This window comes from Diadema antillarum, unplaced genomic scaffold, assembly GCF_040938485.1.
Source record: "Diadema antillarum isolate AM-2024a unplaced genomic scaffold, OU_Dant_1.0 seq00000136_RagTag, whole genome shotgun sequence".
Classification (NCBI taxonomy): domain Eukaryota; kingdom Metazoa; phylum Echinodermata; class Echinoidea; order Diadematoida; family Diadematidae; genus Diadema; species Diadema antillarum.
The window spans coordinates 2,335,897-2,357,737 of record NW_027271213.1 but is presented as its reverse complement, the minus strand read 5'-3'; the positions used below and the strand labels follow the sequence as shown (position 1 = coordinate 2,357,737).

The following is a 21,841-nucleotide window of genomic DNA, read 5'->3' as shown; positions in this document are numbered from 1 at the left end:
AACTCTTGATATACGTCTCCTGTGGTTAAAGGACCTCCAAATAGACTTTGCTCCACTTTCCGACATCCCCAAGGACATTTTCTACTGAGCGTCATTCATTTTGACAGCCTGCTCTGCTCACTTACTGCCAAGGGGCTATCTGACCCAAAATAACTCTTGCTGGAATCCTTCAGAATCATTCATTGCAGCACATTTGCACAAACCACACATCTGTAGAAATTCCAAGATAATTTTCCCCGACTGAGAGGTCGCCACCACCATGTATATCCCTGGTATTGAAAAAAGACAAATCCAGCGGATAGGCCCAGCACATCCCAGTCAAAGGAACATTCGAGGTTTCCATCACAAAGAACCATAATCACATCAGAAACAATTCTTTCCTGCGACCTGGCGACACACTTCTGACAAATATCACTGGTCACACTGTATCACTGGCGATGATGAAACATAAAATGTCAGAGATCTTTCTCTGTGCAATGCTAACCAGCTGGTCGGCGGCAAGAATAAGACCAACCAAGCCTTTCGTGATCCTGCCTCCGTAAATCTGTGCTCTACAACTACGTCACAAAGACAGAACCAACACAGCTCCACACACACCACCAACCAACCCAGTCGAGGGGGCGTCCAGTCACTGAGTGAAAGATTCGGCCCTGGCTATGATGTCCACACCCTTCTACCAATATGCAATTGAACCTGGTGATATGATATACTACACTGCGGTAGGGAAGATGATGCCAGCGAGCATTACGCCCTGGTGTTGGTTTACTTTCTGGCAGCAGGGAGGCGGAGGAGGGACTCGTGATGCAGACTGGGGGGAGGGAGGGGAGTGAGTGAAGACCCAAGTGCGGTTGAGGGGGCCTGTTTGACGGACAGACTCCGCTGGAAGGCGGGCTTGGTGGGAGTCCAGAAGTTCGTAGCCTTCAAACACAGACCCAGTTTCCTAACAGAGCACGTCAACATCTGACAAAAACATTCACCTACTGAAATGCAAGTATCATGAACAGAAAACAAACTTTCCACATAAGTCTATGCCTTACAAAGCATTGGTTGAATAATGAAATCATGAACACAAAACTGATTTGGTAATAACTACATCACAAATAGAAAATTTGAAGTTTTTCACAAATATAGAATTCATAACAACCACGACATGATTGTTATCAAACTTGGAGGGGCGATGTTGATGGAGTGTATGTTGTGGAGCGGCATTGGAAACTTACACCCGATGTTTTGAATGCAGCTGTTACATATTTTCTATGCTCAGTCACTTTACACTGTAGTAAACCAGGGAGGTGGGTCTCTTCCCACCTCCCTGAGTAAACTTCATCCAATATGTAATCACAGCTTGAAAGTGAAATGGAGGGCTAGAAGAACACTGCAATAAAACAGCACTTCTCCAACAGTCTGTTTGCAGAAGCCTATTCTGTAGACCACTCAGGGTCTGATAACGGAGGAATCTGATTGGTTAAGAGTGATGGTGGGTTTAGGGGATGGTATGCAAGAAATGTACACCAAAGTGACCATTTCTGGGTCACTCGAGGTCAGCCAAGGGGGATGGTGCTGTACACCCCTGAGCTATTTCTGTAGGTGTACTTTCAAATTCCTAAAACAGCTAGAGCTATGATAAGATATGAATGTGAGGGTGGATACAGCATTTTAATTACTCATCAGACCACATGGTTACCATACAGTTTGATAGTTTGTTGGATCCATTGCACTGTTGAAATACAATGGTAAAATATATAATGCAGTCATTCTTCATTGCTGCTTTCCAGGAGGCTGCCTTACCTGTCATCGGAGGGATGCAGCCTCCTCTGGGCTCCAGGCTACTAAACCCAGCCCTGGATTTTACTTGCACCATCACCTTTTTATTGTACATACAACTTTTTCACTGTCACCTACTCTTCTTACACTGTCACCTACTGTCGCACACCCATCCCAGTTTAGCTTTATGGACAAGCTGCCATTGGGATTAGGCTATATCTTCAAGGTTCAAGGTTCAAGGTTCACTAGATACTGAGCACATCGTCTCGAGTGGGATAATTAACCTGTTGAGGACGCACTGATTTTGCTACAACACACATTTCCTGTAGACCCCTGCCCGAGTGTATTCCAGACTTGTCCTCAACTGGTTAAAGACACAAAACGTGTCAGGTCATGTGAGAATTGCATTGCTGTACAATCAGTGGTACAGGTAGGCCCTATTTTGTGCGAAGTTTGAATTACCACCCTAGATACCACGGTAATTGGAAAGTATTTCGCAGTGCAGGCCCTATTTGTGTTCACATTGTGAAAAACCACAGTATTGTCAATATGAATGCACCTAAAGTTACCGAGCATACCAGTACATCACTCAGAATCAAAATCTGAATGAATCTCTCACAGCAAAATGGTTTCAGGATATACATTTGTTAGTCTCTGCATCCAGCCTTCTTTGATTTTCTTCACAGGTTAACGTTTTCTAGGGGGAAAGGGATAAGGGTAGAATTGGGAACTTTAATTATTATGGTATAAATACATGTAGGACTGGTAATTGGATCCAATGCAAAACCATTCTAGGACGAATAATACACATATAAGCTCAGAGGTTCATGGCGCATGATTTTTATTCTCTCTGTATTTCAATGCTATGACATCAGCCAGCTCACAATGCAGATCAAGCCTGATCAGACAACAAAGCAGGCTGACATGCATGAATGACGGCAACCGAACCAAAACAGTGTGGGAAAAATCACATGGTGTGGCAAGGAACAAGGAGGAATCTCATACTTACTACAGAACTCGTTTGTAATCTCGTTCGTAATCCTGTTTCAAATGTGTCTAGCATTACTAGGCATTAGGAATCATAAATAAGTCCCTTCACTGGCTGAAGTGGAAACAACATTCCATGCAACAGCTATTTTAAAACCCCATGGCCAGCAAAATCACACAATCAACTTCCAAAATGCTTACATTTGGGTACATCATGCATGCACCATGGCAGAAATAAATATATTCTAGGGGCGAATCTAGCTTTTTGCTGGGGAGGGTCGGGGGTTACCCGATGACGATTCTCTCTTCAAATCGGCTGAAAAAAAGAATATTACACCCCCTAACCCCCCGCCCAATCTGCCACTGCATTCAAGCTAGGCTCTACATTGTATGTCTTACATTCTGTTTCAGCAGAAAACCACTCAGATTAGATATATTTCTCCAGAATGGAGCAAACCTTGCCTAGAAAACACATCCACACTACCGTATGATTGACCAAATATGATTTCTGATGCCTTTCGGGAAGAAATGTGATTACAATTTGCTTCCAGACTTCAAAAAATAAGTCAAGTACATGTAGAATATAACATGTTTGAATGCTTTGAAACATGTTTACAAATAGGTTCTTTTTCAAGTGTGAAAACTCTTGACATGGGAGTGCTAATCCTGACATGAATCATGACCTTCATTCACTTTATTTGTACAGTGCTTCAGCTTCTGCACCCCTAACTTCAAACCAAGAGGAACCAAAATCGTGCAGGGCGGAAGAGAAACCACACAGCCTTGTATTTAGAGCGAGGTGGCAACTTGTAAAATGAATTGCATGGAAGAATGCATAACACAAACTTCACCAGGACAGAATATGAATCATCACTGCATACAGTTAGGTCAACCTTATTAAATGACATGACGTGCATTTTTGTTGACTTATGTTCAAAATCATCCTGCCAGAGCAGGTCTTCATATAATGGGCAAGCCAAATAAAGCAATCTCACGTATTATGGGTACCTGATAAATGCTGTACAAAATTTGTAGGATTTTCAGAATTCAATAACTTGTTCTTCAAGTATAAAAAAGTAGACGGTACAGGAAATAATACTTTGAACTTCAAGGATTATATGAGGAAGATATCACATGGCTTGCATTATCTGTGAACATTTTCTCAGCCAGTAATGTGATATGACTTGTCTTCTTCAAATGTGATCATACTTCAAGTTGCTTCAGCAGTTATTTCTGTCACAAACACACATTACCAAAAGAAAGACAGCTTTCCAGTATTATTGTGATTTTCTTCTTCTTGTGATTGATCATGACAGTACCATGTTGAAAACAAGTCAAATCGGTAGACATTGATATAAACTTCAATCTTACAGAAAGATGACAAATTTCAATTTTCACTGAATATTCATATATGTGAATGATTGATTTCTATGCCTATTCTGCCTTTCCAGAAAGACACCTTACTGTTCCCTTTAAAAATGATAATTTCAGATCCGTGGTTGGTGAGGCCTGCATTGCCTAAAGCCTGCATTTTATCTAGTTCTGAAATGCCTTCCAACCAACAGCTGCATATCCAACCACTCTTGTATTAAAGATGACTCTAACAACAGTAGAAATGCAAAAGTGCGTACTATTGATTAAACCGCTAACACGTAGATGCCACGAAAATATCAGCTTAGGGGCAAGAGCAATTTAAAAAGCCTCCAGCTTGAATCTTTTTCTACCTCAGTGCCTCAGCATCAGCTGCCAAGTGTCACTGCCCCGGACACAATTACATGCAACATATAAATATAAAGAGAGAGAGAGAGGGAGAGATTAATATTTTCGAACATAACAAAAAATAACTTGGAGCAATGGAGAGAGATGGGATTAGCAATATTCCGTGAAAATAATAATAATAAAAAAAGATTAGCTTGCCACAAGCATCGGTGTGGGGTAGGAAAATTGCTAGAAGGAATAGAAGACTATGGGGCAATGAGAATAAAGAAAAGAGCAAGAAAGAGAAAGATAGAGAAGATGTTCTGTATTTATTCATATTCTACAAAAAATACAAATAGATACATCATTTATTATTCTACATTCTACTTGGGAAGACAAAGAAAATAAACATAATCTATTATATGAAGCCTACAGATTGAAATGTAAAGCAATAAAACAAAGTGGAAGGATCTACTGGGAAGCTAGCTTGTAAGATGTAGACCTCTTATGAGGAAAGGGGAGACCCCCCCCCCCAAAAAAAAAGGAAAAAAGAAAAAGAGGAACAGAAACAGAGAAATAGATTTGCTATGCCTGCATCCATTGCTGAAGGAATATATGACTGGAATAACAACCTACCCCCCCCCCCCCACACACACACAATGCAGACAAATTACATGCGTCAAAATTCACAAACAAAACATACAAAGTACAGAAATAAAAGATATGTATGACTCAGACTACATAAATCATTATCAGTGAAGTTCAAATGTAGATCTTATTTTCCTACCTTTAAATAGTCAAACGATGTTTGCACACTAAGAGAAGACGTAAACACATGGAGTGAAATAATGGTGAAAGATGAGGATATACATGTAATGATGAGTAACAGAGTTCCAAAAACAGGCTGAAAGCTGCCTGGAGGTTGCTTGCGTGAAAGGCCCATGGGCCAGCTTGCCTGGGTACCGGCGAGCCAAGCAATGACAGATGACGGTGGCTTACCGGAAGGATTTGGACTTGGATCAAGAGAGGATCTGGATTCTCTCTCCATCACCTCCCATGCTGTTACCATGCCTCACATCACTGCATCCTCTTTCTCTCTCGGCTGTAAAATTCTGTTCTCCAACTCCACATCCATATCATGAGATTGCTCTAGCCGAGGAGCGAAAGGGCAATGCACTTTGCCTCTGTCTCGTCCAATGAATGGCGAGATTATTATCACGATTACAGAAGAGAAATGCTTCCCACCCACCACTTCAAGGTCACCCATCCTCATGAGTTTTCACTTTGTATGTTCCTACCTGAGAAATAAATGGATAAACCTACACACACACACACACACACACACACACACATACACACATATGTTTTGTAATACCGGTATGACTGTTGCATTTTGCTTCGTAATACTGTCATTCTGCTACATAGTTTTCACTTCTCATAATAGTCATATATATAATTTCAAAAGTGTAAACTTTAAAATCTTGTCTATAAGGTGAGGATCATTTTCCTTTTCAAATGATACTCATATCTTAGGGTGGGATTTCACGGAGCACGCGAACGATTTGCGAAGGACGCGAGTGACAAAATCCAGCATTCGCATTTTGGTCTGCAAAAGCTCGCCAAACGAACGTGAGGGTCCGGAAGCGTCGTCAATTGCTCGCGAATGTCGTTTTTACTTCGGCGAGAATTTCAAAAAAGTTTGAAATTTTCTGCGAACCTTTTCCGCACACTTGGTCGTGATTTGCGTGTGAATTGTTCTCGAAAGTGTCTTTAAAGCCTTGTCATATGCGCAAGACCTTCGCAAGACACGCGCGATGTTCGCAAAATGTTCATGACAACCCCAAACAGACTCCGAAACTTTGGAGAATGTCTCGCGTATGTTACGCGAAATCTGCGAAGTTTTTCCGATCATTTTACGACGTAATCGCAAACTGTTCGCGTACCTTTTGAGACATTCTCGCGAACGTTTAGCGCACGTTTGGGGGATGTATGACCTATACGTTTTCTACAAATAAAAATCGTAGCATACACCTAAACATCAAACAATTATTAACAACTATACTAACAAAAGAAATTACAGGCCAGCAAACAGAGAGAAATGTTTGATATACAAAAAGGAATCGCAGAATACACTTAAAATCAATCTAAAGTATGTAAAATTTCATTTGAAGTATACAGATTATGTGTTGGAGGAACTGCAAAAAAGAAAAAGAAAGATCAAATGCTTTACTAGTGGAGATACGCCCTAGGAAAAAAATGTAGGCAAGCATACGATAGAGAAATGAGAGAAAAAGAAAGGAGAAATAGAGGAAAGAAAAAAGTTGAAAATTTTTCGTTGTTCGCATTTCCGTCGCGTGTTCTTCGTGTACGTAACATGCTGTACTTTAGCAAAGATACACACAACATTCGCACATACGTCGTGGAAACTTCGCACAAATTGCGCAAGAATAGTTTTCGGCTTCATTGTCGGAAAACATTCGGAGAAAAACTTTTCCGAATGTTTGATTTTACCATTCGCGTCCTTCGCAAATCGTTCGCGTGCTCCGTGAAATCCCACCCTTAGTCCAAAAATATTTGTTAAACTAAATAATTACTGCACTGCAATATTTATTTGAAAAATCGTCGGCTGAGAATGAGAAGGGTGCTAAGTTGTCTTGAACACTATGGGTTTACAGTGGCAACTTTAATGCCCTTCTCATTCTCACCCGACGAAATTAGCAATACACTCAGGTCTGCATTATGTGTTGGCTGACCTGTGATTTGGCAGAGAACGTATTTTGAAGTCAAAGGGAGCTGGAATGTGATTCTGCGTAGTTAAGATCTGCGATACACTTCACCAAAATTCTTTCAAACAAATTCATCTTTGTGTATGGTATATCTATTATGTAAATAAGAACTTAGGCCTACAACAGAAGATTATTTGGGGGGAAAGAGTATACCTCAAACATCATTAGGGATATTTGTAGAGTAGCCTGCGTCAAGTAAAGTTAAAGTCAATATATCATAAATGAGAGAAGCTGACAGACAGACTGAAAGACAGACAGACAGACAGACAGACATGCAATAGAGCAGAAGGATATTGTCAAAACACGATGCCTGTGCGAATCTGATGCAGGGTGTAGGGAAAGTAAGGGGGTCTAGGAGAGAGACCAGCAATCGTCAATCATTATGCCCACAGTGTTGTGACATTCTAACAAGGGTGCAACTAACCCCCCCCCCCCCCTTTCATTTCCAAGCGATATGTTCTTCACCTAGTCTTTGGTCAGGCCCAACTGAACTTGGACATGTAGGGTCCTACATACAGCTTACACTCAATTCTGTCAAGATTTAGCATAATTTATTAACATAATTTCCATAACGATAAATTATCAAAAAGGTGAAGGCATCTCTTATATGACAGGCCTTGATTGTTTTCTTCATATATGCCTCACAATTTATAGGTTAATCCTCCCATATCAAAGGTCTATATCCTGGGTATTTGAAAGTTTTTGGCCTAAATTTAAAGAATGATTGGTAAGAAAAAACACCCAGCAATTTCATGCATAAAGAGGGTTCTAGATGTCCACGCATTCTGCACTCATTGAGGTCCCATCTGTAAATCTCTTTCAGACCTACACTGTGTATAAAGGAGGCTGCTGCTCCTGGATAAAATCAGTTTTCTTCTTGAAGTGTGGAGCTGCACAAACAAGTACAAATTGGATACCTTTCAAAATAACAAGGAAGAATTCTTTTTTGCATCTGGTGAACTAAGAGTACTGCCCCCCCCCCCCCCACATCCTCCTTGGGGGAAAGATATCATAATTACTGGATTAAAAAAATCCACACAATCTAAAAAGAAGCAACTTGGGTAGGCTTTCTTTATAGCATATGAACCTTTGACAACATCTCTTTCAAAACTGCTATATTTTCAATGGAAATTTGAGCTCTCTACATAACATTACTGAAAATATAAATGTGATTCACTGAGATGTAGCAATTGAAGGAGTTTTAGTCTTCCCTGAAATATCTCTAAAACGAAGGCTAAACTGGCATTACTATGCATTCTTGCACAAATGTGCGAATTCCAGGGAAATATATAGACAAAGTAAGCTGCAGGCTTTCCCACAAACAAAGAACATAAAAGCAAAAGTAATCCCTTAATCCAATGTGAGACACTAATAGCCAATAACATATCCACAATGAATTAATGCATCTTCTCTTGAAACCCTCTTAACCTTCCAACAGAGCCTGATCATTACCTTTAAAATGTTTCCTAATGTATTTTCAAGGATGAAATTTCCCTCAATTCCAATACACACAGGACTCATCACATTAATCTCCAGCAGCATCCTGTACCAGGTAAAACGATCCTACGAGAATCTCTTTATCATCGCAATAAATTGAGTTTATCACATCCAATGAGGTAATAAGATGGGGTTGCTATTTGCATAAAAGTCAGGTTCAAGGAACGAGTGCCTCTAGCGTTGCATCCACCTGAAATAGATACCACAGAGATAAAACAGGAAAATAATTATCACAGTAAAAAAAGTAAACTAATCCCTTAATTCATCTCTTGTGGCTACTATTCATCAATTGCAGAAGCCAGATGATACATTATGTATTTCTTTAATGTTTATTTCATCTTGATGAAATCAAAAGACAGCAAGCGGTTCTTGGTTTTATTCCCTATCAGTTATGGGGTACATGTCTTGTGAGTTAGAGAAGAATTTAGATCAAAAAGAGAGAGAGAAAGATAATGGAGAAGAAAGTACAGATATATTCATCTCACACACACCCACACACTTAGATGAATGCAAATAATTTTGTTGTGACAGCTACTCCACATTTGACATATTATATGGCTTTTAGCAAACAATTAGTAGTCTGGGAAGAGAATAAGACATGGTAGCTTTAATCCAGTAAAATTAAAATGTGGTGTTTTGTGTTCCTTTTTTCTATTTTTGCTACCATTTTTTATAATACTCTCCTTTATGTTTGTTGAAGACAACAAACTGGGCTGAGAAAATGAATACTAGAAGGGAATTTCCAAAGATGATCAGATGTTTCTCTGCAAATCGAGACCCGTAGAACTAAACATCTGGCACCATATGTTGTAATAATTTCAAACGAGCAAGACACTGTAAAGGCATAACTACAGAGCTCTGTATACAAAGTCTACTGAATAGATGAAAACATGTGCAACGGTTCTTATCCTTTGTGATTATGTTAATCAATGAGGCAATGACAATGTGAATGCAATAAATAATGACATTATTATATAATGTATCTGCATATAACTCAATACAGCTACATCTCAATTTCTAAAACTCTCAAACTTGAGTTATGACTTTTTGTTTCTCACAGAACAAAGGATAACAGTGGCTCCACTTTATTGCTGGAGTCTTGGTGAATAGGAAGGACTCTTCCAGTCTAATGCACTATCACATACTTGTAAGTATAAATTATCATAGGCCTATAGGCCACCATTTTTTCAATGAAAGCTTCACTGTACAAGAACTGTATTCTGGTTCCACTGATACTTTTTCTCCCTTTCTTTCATCAAAGCACATCCAGGCAGCTCAAATTTGAAGCACCCAGTGCCATGCAGATAACAAACCTATAATTAAATCACTTTGCTTCGTTATAGCGGGATCCGGTCTTTTGTCACCCATGGAGGAAGACCAGTGATAAATCTCGTCTGCCGGAATTCACAGGGAAACATGATGCCACGGTACTGACTGGAACATTCTCTCTCCGGCTTTTCAATGGTTTCTATCACGACCCATCTCTCCCTCTCTCCCCCTATCTCTCTCTTTATCTCTTTTAATCTGTCTCTGTCTCCTTATTTCTCTCTCTCTCACTTTCCTTTAAGCTCATTTTCCATCTTTCTCTCCCTGTTTTCTAACCTTTTCCTGCTAGACTTTGAATGCGGTCACCTCGAAAATTCTGGCAAAAGATTGACAGAATGTTTGAGCATTCTAATCAATGCCAATGTTTGTAAAGAATCAAGTGGAATAAATCCCCTTATTGCATGCAAATTTTATGTATGGAAGGTGAACAACTTGATCCTTCTCATCCTTGATAAAATTTTTCCAGAGCATATCACTAATTCCCTCTCTCATGTTACATGAATAAATGCTGATATTACTCTTGGGCATAAGAATTGAAAAAAAAACACCACAATTTGTTATGGCATTAAAATATTAGGAATGAGTTAACAGATCTTTAGATTGTATAAGAATTAGAACCCTTGGCAAGAGTTCCTTGAAACAGCCACCAAAATAGTTGAATGTGTGTATTACCCCCCCCCCCCCACAAAAAAAGGATATATATATATATATATATATATATATATATATATATATTATTTTCATAGCTTTTTAATATATTTCAATGAATACTTGATAGCTTTTATAGGTTTGGGTTGGTTGGGGTTAGGGCTATGAATGGTTGCTTCAATAATGCATTTTTGTTTGGTGGCTGTCCCAAAAGGAACTCTAACTGAATCTTTCTTCAGCAGCTAAATTTAGCACTTCCATTTCAAGATGACACTATATCCTCAATTTTCAAATCTGCTGTCACGGTGTCTTTCGAGATGCTTGAATACTAATCACACAATCATTTAATATTTCAATAATAACTTGGCTGCTTGATGCTGTCATAAGTTCATGATAGCTTTATGGTACCAAAGTCAGATACTGACTTGAACTTTTCTTTGAATGTAGAACTTAATTGAGGTGGTCACACATACATAGGAATGAGGTTTAGGCCTAGTATCGTCTACTTAAATCTTTGCCGGTATCGGTACAATGTTCACCAGCAACATTCTAAGCCCAATCCTAAATACAATAGGTGACTGTTATAATCGTCTGAATCAACAGAGGTATTTTCACTATTTTCAGTGATAAATAAGATTAAGAGACTCCAAGCTTTCATATAGACTTCATTCTATTTCCCTGTGTCTTGAATTGCACTAGATCTAGTTAGGATCTATATTTCCCATAGTTTCAAATTCCATTATAATTAATCATGCAAAAGTCTACCACCTGTAGATCTAACAGTTACATCTACCAAGATTTAGCATCCTTCGACGGATGTTGAAGTTATTAATTGAAATTCTAAACACCACAGAAAAGTCTCACCGAATAGGAAGAGATTGAGTACGTCAGAAGTAAGGAAATGAAGGAACCTTTTCCTTCATTTACTGGCGAGTAGTTTGATACTTCACACAATCGATTACAAAGTGCCCCTCTCCTGCTGGGCTGTGGTTTGGGGGAGAGCCGCTTGCCTTGATGGGACCCCCACTGTTTTCACTTCCTGTTGCCAAAACTTTTCCCCCGTCAGTCATCGAAATAAAGTAGAACAGCTTAAAGTTTACATCACAGTCAACATTCCTCATATCAAAAATTCACGCGTCCACCAAGCCGTAAATCACTCAACAAGCCATCCTCACTTACCTATTCTAATTTCTGTCCAGGGAGGGATTCGCAAGATCACGGGCACTCCGCCTCACCGAGAAACTGGCTTGGGGTCCGGCAGGGCAGACGACACACAGCTCAGGCGTACACAGCAGAACGTCGATGTAATAAACCTTGAGAGAGCGAGCTCTATGTTCATCGAGAGACAACCCAGTCAGAACAAACGAAGCATGCCAGCAATGCCGCGAAAATACCAAGTTGACATTCCAATGCACACAAGTTAGTCGGTGGTTTCATTCACTCGCATCGCCAGCATTGTCGATGCTCGGTCATGCCTGTCTCCGACACAAGACGGTGTGGAGGAGGAGGTTCAGTTTCTTTCAAGCGCCTAGCGCCATCTACGCTACAAACATTATAATGGCTATAAAAGAGACCAATATTACTCGGTATACTGTAGACTGAAAGTTCCTGAAGAGGGTGACACGACATTTTGCTCTTACGACAATTGCTCCGGTCTTATTTTCTCCAAGAACTTAGGGTTAAGGAGAGGGTTGTGATTGGGATTTAAGTTTAGTTTGATGTGAAGATGAAGATTTGAATTAGGGTTATGTTCGTGGGTGGAATTTATGTTTTTCTTAACGTGCAGATATTTTATGAGAGCAATGGTCACAGGAGCAAATGTCATGGAATGCCTGTAGATGTCATCAATAATTTTTATCAGTTTCTCTTCACTCAAATTTGGTTGTTTAGATGCTTTCTGCTAACGTGATTATATCTTTTAACATTCATTTTTTATGGATGTACTACCATGTTTCAGTATGACAAAAGATGGCAAAATTTAAGAGGCACATGTCCTTGGGATAAGGATACCGTATCAGCAAGTTTCCCCTCAGAAACATAATTATGTGATTTCTTTAGTTTAATTTGAGACTCTCTGTTGTCTGTCATCTCTCTCTCTCTGTCTCTTCTTTTTTCTGGATCCAACAAGATCCCAGGTTATCTCTTAATCTTCTTTTTTTTTCATGTGTATTCAAACTTTTATACAATCACTCATTTAGACATAAAAATACACTCACTCCTATCTTTTAAAACTCTGATATACTACAGTAGTACAACTAGTCAATATTAATTTGACACACATTTACACACCTGCACACACACACACATACACACACACACACACACACACACACACATCAAACCTACCATGATGTTGATTCATAAATAATACAGATTAATATTTCCTCCAATGTCATGTATCTCTGACATTGATATTGACATCATATTGTTATATAAATTTCTTATTTATGTTTATCATATCTATGTATTTATGTTACACCTGTGTTCGATATATAGATGCATTCTATGTATGTACCACTCTAATGCGTATGATTGCAAAGAAAACAAATTTCCAGAAATGGACAACAAAGTGAAATTGAATTGAATCGTATTCGTAAATCCTGCAACTGAGAGACTGAATCCAACCCCTGACATAAAACGGTGAAATCTTGTTACACTAAGGACCTTGAAAATGATCTCGTTTTATCATGGTAACAAAAGTAAACAAACAAGGAAACAAAGGGTTGGGACTGGCAATATTACTAATACTTTGTTATAACAGGGTTTTCTTTCCAGTTTATCCACTCTCTATTTGACGGGCTTCCACCGTACAAAACAAATTTCCTGGAAGACAGTGTGGTAAGTTTGGCAAATTGCGAAGTTTTATTTCATCAGAAAAAAGAAGAAGAAAATTAGTGTGTGTTCACTCTATCTAGCAGCAATAAGGCACATGTATCTATTCCATCTGTTTCTTTTCACTCACTTATTGAGTGATGGCGTGTGCAGATTTCATTAACTTCCATAATCTTTATAATATATGAAGATTTGACTGCAAAATGAGTTAAACACCATTCTTAAACATTTTTAAGTATAAGTTCATCATCAGAGCAAAATAAAGCCATTCCAATGATACCTCACTTTTTGCATAACAAGGAATATTCTTGAAGTTATGACTAAATATATTCCATATTTTCTTATAATTTTCTTTGTCTTGCTAACAGGTTTACTCATAAATATTTAACATTGACACAAATGGAGTTAACTCATTTTGCGATGAAACTCTTCATGTGATAACAACACCTGTATGGCATTGTGTGAAACATTGTGTCACAATGTCCATACAATAGGGAGCTTTAGATTTTGACGCGCGGACGTTTGAGACAACAAGTGCGCTGGACGTTCTCCTCTCCCCTACGTCGCGTTGAAAAGTAGCTTTAGATTACGCTGGGACGCAACGTATAAAAAATAAAATGGCGCCCCCATATGATCGGTGCATGAAGTAGTTCTCTACGTTGCAAACTGTGTGGACGTAAAAATAGCCCAGTATGCGTAGTGAAAAACTCAGGCGACGCAAGTTAAAAATAGATCAACTTAACGCGCGCTTCTGCGCACGCTCAGAGCATGTTTTTTTCCTTTGACGTCCGCGCGTCTAAAATCTAAAGCTCCCTAGTATCAAACACAACTGACGATATTATATTTCATACATATTCCTGGTGTAAACTCTTTGTATAGGTAAATGGTTGATTTACCGTAACATAAAAAGAAAAAACAAAACAAAACCAAAATCTTAAGCTTCCCACATCCAGCAGCGCACAACATGATCCAGAGATAAAATGCAGCCAATAATGCCAGAATCACATATAAAGCTAAACATTTTGTTGCAGTATTTACACAGCCATAGTTTCCCTTGTACATGTTATTTCATATGCAAAGCTAAGACAATGCAGACAACAACAAAACAAAAAAACCAAAAAAAAAAAAAACAAAACAATGCAAAAAAAAAAAGAAGCCCCAAAATGTCCCCAGCAGAAAGCTCTTGGCAAATTGATGAAAATGCTCGGAATGGTCATAGTACCTTTTTTGCAAACAAGTAATTTCACACAGGTTTATACTGAGTCAATTACAGTATCATTTACATCCCACATTCAGTTATACAATACAAACACACGTCAGGGAAGTGTTAGAAAAGGAGAGACAACTCTTCGTAATTCATGCAAACACATGTTTTGATTCAAAGCGTTACAATGGGATGTCTAGTATTCCACTATCCGCTTTGAAGTCATGCTCTGCAACGCTCTAGTTGCAAGGCGAAGTTTGGAGACAAAGAACGCATTTCACCTTTCGTTGAATTACAAGCTTTATTTCCACGTAAAATTTTAAATGAAATACTCAAATTGATTAAGAGTAGTTTAGGAAAGAATTCAGTATATAAACATGTATTTCTAGTTTCTTCGTAATGCGCAAATCGAAATGAAATGAAAATTAGGCCATCTTAAAACCTAATATTTTTCTATAATGCGCACATTTCCGCATGTTAGTTTTGTATCCTTTAATCTGGGATATTTTGATCTTTCAAATAAAGTACTCCGCTAAAGCGTGCACCAGCGTGCTTTTAAACTATTTGCTCTTAAAATTGTCAGTTTTACACTGCATTTTGATTCGCTGCTCCAATTCAAGGTACACAAATTCATTGTTGCCATCAAATTGAAAGAGAGAGAGCGAAATGCAGTAGGGGCAAGTATTTCTAGATGTGAGAGCGCTAGTCCCGATTATTGATGCTCTCTTTTGTCAAAGCACCTGATTTCCACCTGTAGTTAAGCGCATAACTTCTCGGTGGTGCCGCGCATGACTTCAAAGGAAAGCAGCAGTTGTCTCTCCTTTTCTAACACCTCCCTGCACACGTTATGCATCCATCCTTTGTCTGTTACCTACAACGTTGTACATAGCGTGTCCAATACGAGCCTGTTTTACAACTCCTGTGGACCTCCATAGATCACTGTACTCACTTTGTATCCAATGTTACACCCTATTTTGTGCTGTCTTATGTGCACATGCACATACTATGTGGTGAATTGATGTCATCCCCTCACAACTTGCTTTACAGTTTGTACATAAAGTTTTGAAATTTCTGGTTTTTCCTTCAAACATAATACAGTGGAATGCCCCAGTCTAATATCCTGATATATCTGACAAATTATTATTGGGAAGATATTCCACCAGGAAAAACATTTTGTGTTACACTTTTATACCACAAAATAAAATTTTCATCATTTTTTTGTACACAAGCAACAGAAAATTGTGAGGTGATGACATCATCAGCTTACTCATTTACATATTCATATCAACTGTTCAAGAACTGTTTTGCACAAACTAGCACATCTTTGACATTTCATACAAATTCCCTTACTTTTGATCAAATTTTGACCAAATTTTCCCTGTTGTGCTTGTCTTTTACTCTTTCTTTTCAGTTAAATTTAACTGGTCTGGAATCCCCCCTTTAAACATACAAACTCACTTCAGCATGTACTCTGACACACCTAAACATATCCAGGGGCTAATGATTTTAATTTTAATTGATAAATAGTGAAGAATTGGATGGAATTTGACAGCATGGCAAATTCATTCAATCCATCCATGATACAAATTATATTATATTGGATGGCCTTATAATTAATGGACTATGAGAAAATATTGCCCTCATTAGGACCATAATTATATTAACATGTCTGTGACACAGCAATATATGGCCCTAGCTTGTCCAATGCAGTTTTTTTGGTATCCCATTCAATGACATCTAATATAACATACTCATCATTTCATGGTATAATTACATGACAAAATACATCTCTGCTGGAAGCAAACTTGTTCACTGAAAGTGTTTCCACATCATGTAAATACTCTTGTCAATGTCGTCTTTTTCCCTTAAAAAATAAAAAACAAAAACAAAACAAAACAGGAAAGAAGAAGCTATTCTTATTGCTGACTTCACAAACATCATTCCCATCAGCTGTGGCCCCTTTCTCAATAAAATCACATATAACACAGACAAATTAAATAATTTCAATTTTTGGCACATTAGGAGAAAGATTTTGATTCATTGAAAATGCATTACAAGACCTGATTTCCCCCCCCCCCCTTTGAATATTCATGTAGAAATCTCGATTTTATCACACATTTCAAGGTAATTCTTCCTGACAATGCTAACCTATGGAAACAAAGAGAAATGCAACATTTTTTTTTTCAGATGTAATGTTGCCTGAAGCATTGCAGCTGATGGTTTGGAAATGTGTGATAGAGGCTCAAATTAAAATAGAACAAAACAGAACAAAAATCTACTTGTAAAAGTCTCTGAGACTTTATGTGTTGATTGAAGCTAAACAAGGGTTGATGTGGTAGACCTCATAGCATCGAAATAATTCATTTTGTCACTTGATGTGATAAACCTAAATACATCTCACACATTGAATAGCTGGAAGACATTTGGCAAAGACAAAGGTAAATTTGATAACTCTCAAATTCTCAGTGTTAAAACCACCTGTTGCAAATTAAATTGTAAAAAAAATTGAGAATTGGTAGAAACTGGATGAGATTGCAAAATGGAACCATCACCTAATACAGTGGACTCTTACAATAAAGAATCCCTAAGAAACAAAATTTATCAATGATAATGTTTTGTTGAGTTTTTTTCTTGCAGAAAAGATAAAATCTTTGTGTTTGACCGTTTTTTCAAACCCTGATACAAAAAAAAAATGATATAACAACATTATTTCACTAGTCTAAGGGTGTATGCTTAAAGCAGAATATGATGTTATTTCAGTATCAGCATCACTTTCTTGCTTTCAACAAGCATCTGATTTTCCTTGATTTCTTCCTTTCAGAAGCAGCAGTCAGCATCTTTGCAAGGGGCAAGTCATGATGAGTGCAGCAGATGAACAAGTTGCTACATTCATCATAGACTCTCCTACAAACATCGCATCCCATCTGGCACATCAAACTTATATCCCGTTTAGAGTTCCCCTGTCTAGGAGGATCTCTAGAGGACACCTGGAGGACATGCCAGATGAAAACAAGCATTTTTTTAAATACTACCTCAACGGGGGGTGAGAGAGACCCCTGTTCAGAGTCCCCCAGTCGTCTAGTGCGAGGTCGGTATACGTTTCTATGGAAACCAGTGGGCAGGCATTTCTCCTCGAGGGGGCGGCAGTTTCTCATGTGCACATATGCGCCACAAACACCGGGTCACCGGAAATATGTGCTGTGTTCACGCAAGAGAGTGTCTAAGAGTCCCCTCATTAAGTGCAAGTCTGGCACAACTCTCCGAGGTTGCGCTAGACTCACGCTAGGCTGTCTAGTGCTATCTTTACCTAAGAGTCAACCCAGATGCTTTGTGCCGTGATCATTTAGAGTCCAAATATTCTGGGGTGAACACAGAATGTCTCTCAGAGGTTGTACCATGTTTGGGGGGACTCTTAAAGGGGCATATGACTTCCTCCCCAAAATACACACCTAGACCACACGTCATAACATGTCAAACTGATCTTAGTACCAATATCTAAGGTAACTCAATGAATACCCAATAGTCAAACTTACAATCAATTACGAATCCTGATCTGATGAGGGCCCTTGTGCAATAATAGCATTACTAAAACATGTTTTTATCACGAAATGCAGAGATGATCTTAATACACAAGCAATTCATGCCTATGGAACAAAAACTTCCTAAAACATTTGCAAAATATGAATTCATCTTCACTTTACTTAAATATATGCTTGACTTCCCCTCAACCAGGTTCAATTATCTTTGTGTGATCTGGCTGGGGGATGACTAGTAGTGGTAGCACCATAAAGTACAAGTAAAACAGAAAAGGTGAGTAACCTTTATCAGCAATACCTTCATCATCTTTAACATCATCACCACCATCATCGGCATCATCATTTATCATCATCATCATCATCACCATCATCACCATCATCACCATCATCATCATCATCACCATCATCACCATCATCATCATCACCATTATTATCATCATCACATTCATCATCATAACTATGATTTATCATTAGCATTAGCAGCAGTAGCTTCATCAGCATCAGAAATTACTATAATTCCCACCACCATTACAACATTCATCATCACTGCCATCATTGTTGTTTAGAATTTCTCATCAGTCCAAGTCTTTTCAGAGACATCACTGTCTTCTCAAATGAAAAACTTTTCCTACACCATTGATATGGACATGTACATCTCAAATAGGCATCACAACTGAAAACCACCACCACGGAAATTGAGAAACAGTTCGTTGGCATGTGTTAACCTGCCTTCTTTGAAAATTGTGGCTTTCTTATGTATGCTCGTCTAACTGAAAGTGTTATACATTCATTTGAGCTTTTCAAACACCATTCTTGTATCCAAGACAGAACCCCCATGACTTTGTTTGCCACTCAATCACAGCTGATTCATCAATAGATTCAGTTGTCAAAATTAAGAACGAGGAAATTTAGAAATATGACATTTCATTCATAACCATCGTGGCTCCAATGTTTATTTATTTGTCTTCCTTTTGTATTTTTAACAAATATGTTTTATTTGGGGATAGTGGGAGGTGGAATTTGCTGCAGTTTTCAGAAGTTTAAGATCCATGAGCATCACAGGATGTCTCAATGATTAGATGAAGCACAGCTAATGAATTTGATGACATTTTACTAAAAGAAAATATAGTGATTTAAAATCTGAATACATTCTCATATGCATACTTACAAGTTGCCAAGCAATCCTCACAAACGTATAAAGGGTGTTACACCTTGCTTTCAGTTCATTTCTTTCAGAGGACAATAAATCCTTTAAAATTATCCAGGTTTGAGAGGAAAACATACTGACATTGCTCATTAATACAGCTGATGACTGCTTTGGTGTGGAACACACTAAACTTTCTACCAAAACAGTTTGTAAAATGCTACTGAGGGACATAATTATAACCTCCCCAAAAATGGAATTTTATCAAACCCTGAGGATGGAAAATTCTGTATATTCCCTTCCAACAAGAGCCATGATCTATTATATTGCATTGTATATGGGTTGGTTAGCAAGAGGTCGCATATGACTAAGTCATCCAAAACCTGACTGGTCTTTGACAGTAAAAGAAAACAAAATAAGGCAAGTTGAAAGCACAAAAAAAAATATATATATATTTTCCTGGTATAAGACAGTGGACAAGGGATGATTGTCACACCACGTGTAGGGACTGAGGTGTTCATCAAGGGAATACACAATGTAACCACTCTTCATGAGGGCTTCTCCTGGGATAGCCATGTGACCTTATCAGGTCAGGTGACAATGAGAAGGTCATGTGACACATGGTCACATGACAGGACAAAGTCTTATCCTCTGGTGACAGGATCCCCAAGGCTGTTCCTGAGAGGCTGCTTGGGTCTGGACCCCCCAAGATGAAAAGTAGAACTGGAGGAAACTCAGTGATACGGGATCTCACTTCATGATGGCGTGTCAACAGTGGCACTCCTCGTCTCATCTGTATTCATGGATGTAAAAGGGGGGGGGGTGAGCAGGAGAAAATTTACATCCTGTGTCTAGACTTTTTCTATCAGAGAAAATGGATCATCATGTGAACTACATGTAACATGGAAGAGGACAGCCAGTCTTCAAAACACTGCAAGCTTGCTTCATACTTTGTGTATGAAAATTTATAGAATCAGCTTGATTATGAATGGAAAAAAAAATTCTTTGCCTCGAAAGGTTGTCATGCACATCCCCATACATTTCGAAATGGCTAAAACAGCATGAAACACTCATAACAACCAACTTGGAAACGGGCTAGTGGGACTACAGCATCTAGTGACGGTTTCTGCCATTTGCTTTACAACATTCTGCCACAATGGGATTTTTTTATTTATTTGACAAACCTTATCACATATCATATCATCAGCTTTTCAATAATATAATATGATTGCAGAAAAAGCAAAATCCTTTAATGTTTTGTCAAAAGTGCAACTGCATGTTCATTGCTCTTGTTCTTTAACTCTTTATGTGCCACGTTTGTACCTCCGACTCAGACGACGGCGTGCCAACTTCGCATATTCTGCTCAAACGCACAAACCCGCCCAAACAGATCGATAAATCGCCAAAATGCCACAGTACAATGAAAGCGTTTCTCGGGATTCCATTCCTCTCGTCTATAGCTTGCATTTTATGTGGGGATTGACTAACAAGCAGTGTTTCCTACTGGATTTGCATGCAAATTCTAAGTTTCTGTCACTGCTTTGTGTTAAAAGTCATTCATTTACAGTAATACAGCTACTGGGCATTTGAAAGAAAAGCAATTATAGATTTGCCATAGAATTTACATCGATGCAAAGCTTGGCATTTTCTTTACAACTTTGCTCACTTCGTCTGCAATTTAACATAAATCTATAAAAGTTATATAGATTTGAAAAACAGAATGTTTTCTCAACGCACGACTACATTGGTGTCTCAGAATAATGTGGCACACGGGGGGTTTCCACCATGGCACATAAAGAGTTAAAGGAGGATAGCAACACCATGACGACTCACCGGAGGAGGAGTCTGTCTCTTCATTCTCCCCAGTCACCATGGAGTACACGGGGTCTGCCTCAGCGGTACTGCCTGGATGCAGCTCTGATCTTTGTGATACCTCATGCTGCATAAGTTGAATCTTTAAGGAACAAAAATGACAAAGGACAGTACCCTTCGGTCACAGCTTTGTCACATTATGAATTTAAGCATCTGTTTCTAGGGGCATTTCTTCTCTTTATGAAATGACATTAAGAAAAAAAAAAAAAAACCAAAACAGGGAAGATGAATCATGTACATATAGGCCCAAATACACAAAGATATTTCAAATCAAATCCATGGTTTGAATTTAGTCCATGGACTGACACAAGCACAAAATAATAGGCATACCTTTCACATGCACGTGTCAGCGCACTTTCACTATTGGATATCTATTTGCGCATGTAATTTGCATAATCCATGGACTAGATTTGAGCAATCTTTGTGAATTCTGGCCAAAGAGTCATTCCGATTTCCTATTTTTCCCTTTCTTAACGCTGTCCTCAGAATGACTGTGATATCAAAAACTGGAAAATGCACATTTGCTTCTCCTTTCCAACTGGTGTAG

At 38.5% G+C, this 21,841-nt stretch overlaps 1 protein-coding gene across 1 annotated transcript in view; it reads right to left on the bottom strand.

Moving 5' to 3' along the window:
- Positions 1-762: 762 nt before the first annotated feature.
- Positions 763-21,841, bottom strand: part of LOC139727596 (uncharacterized) — a 31,210-nt gene continuing 10,131 nt past the window's right edge. The window contains exons 6-8 of the mRNA XM_071638578.1: positions 21,256-21,376; positions 19,919-20,003; positions 763-940 (exon numbers count right to left, since the gene is read on the bottom strand). Coding sequence (XP_071494679.1) covers positions 763-940; positions 19,919-20,003; positions 21,256-21,376 — 384 coding nt within the window. The remainder of the gene's footprint in view (positions 941-19,918; positions 20,004-21,255; positions 21,377-21,841) is intronic.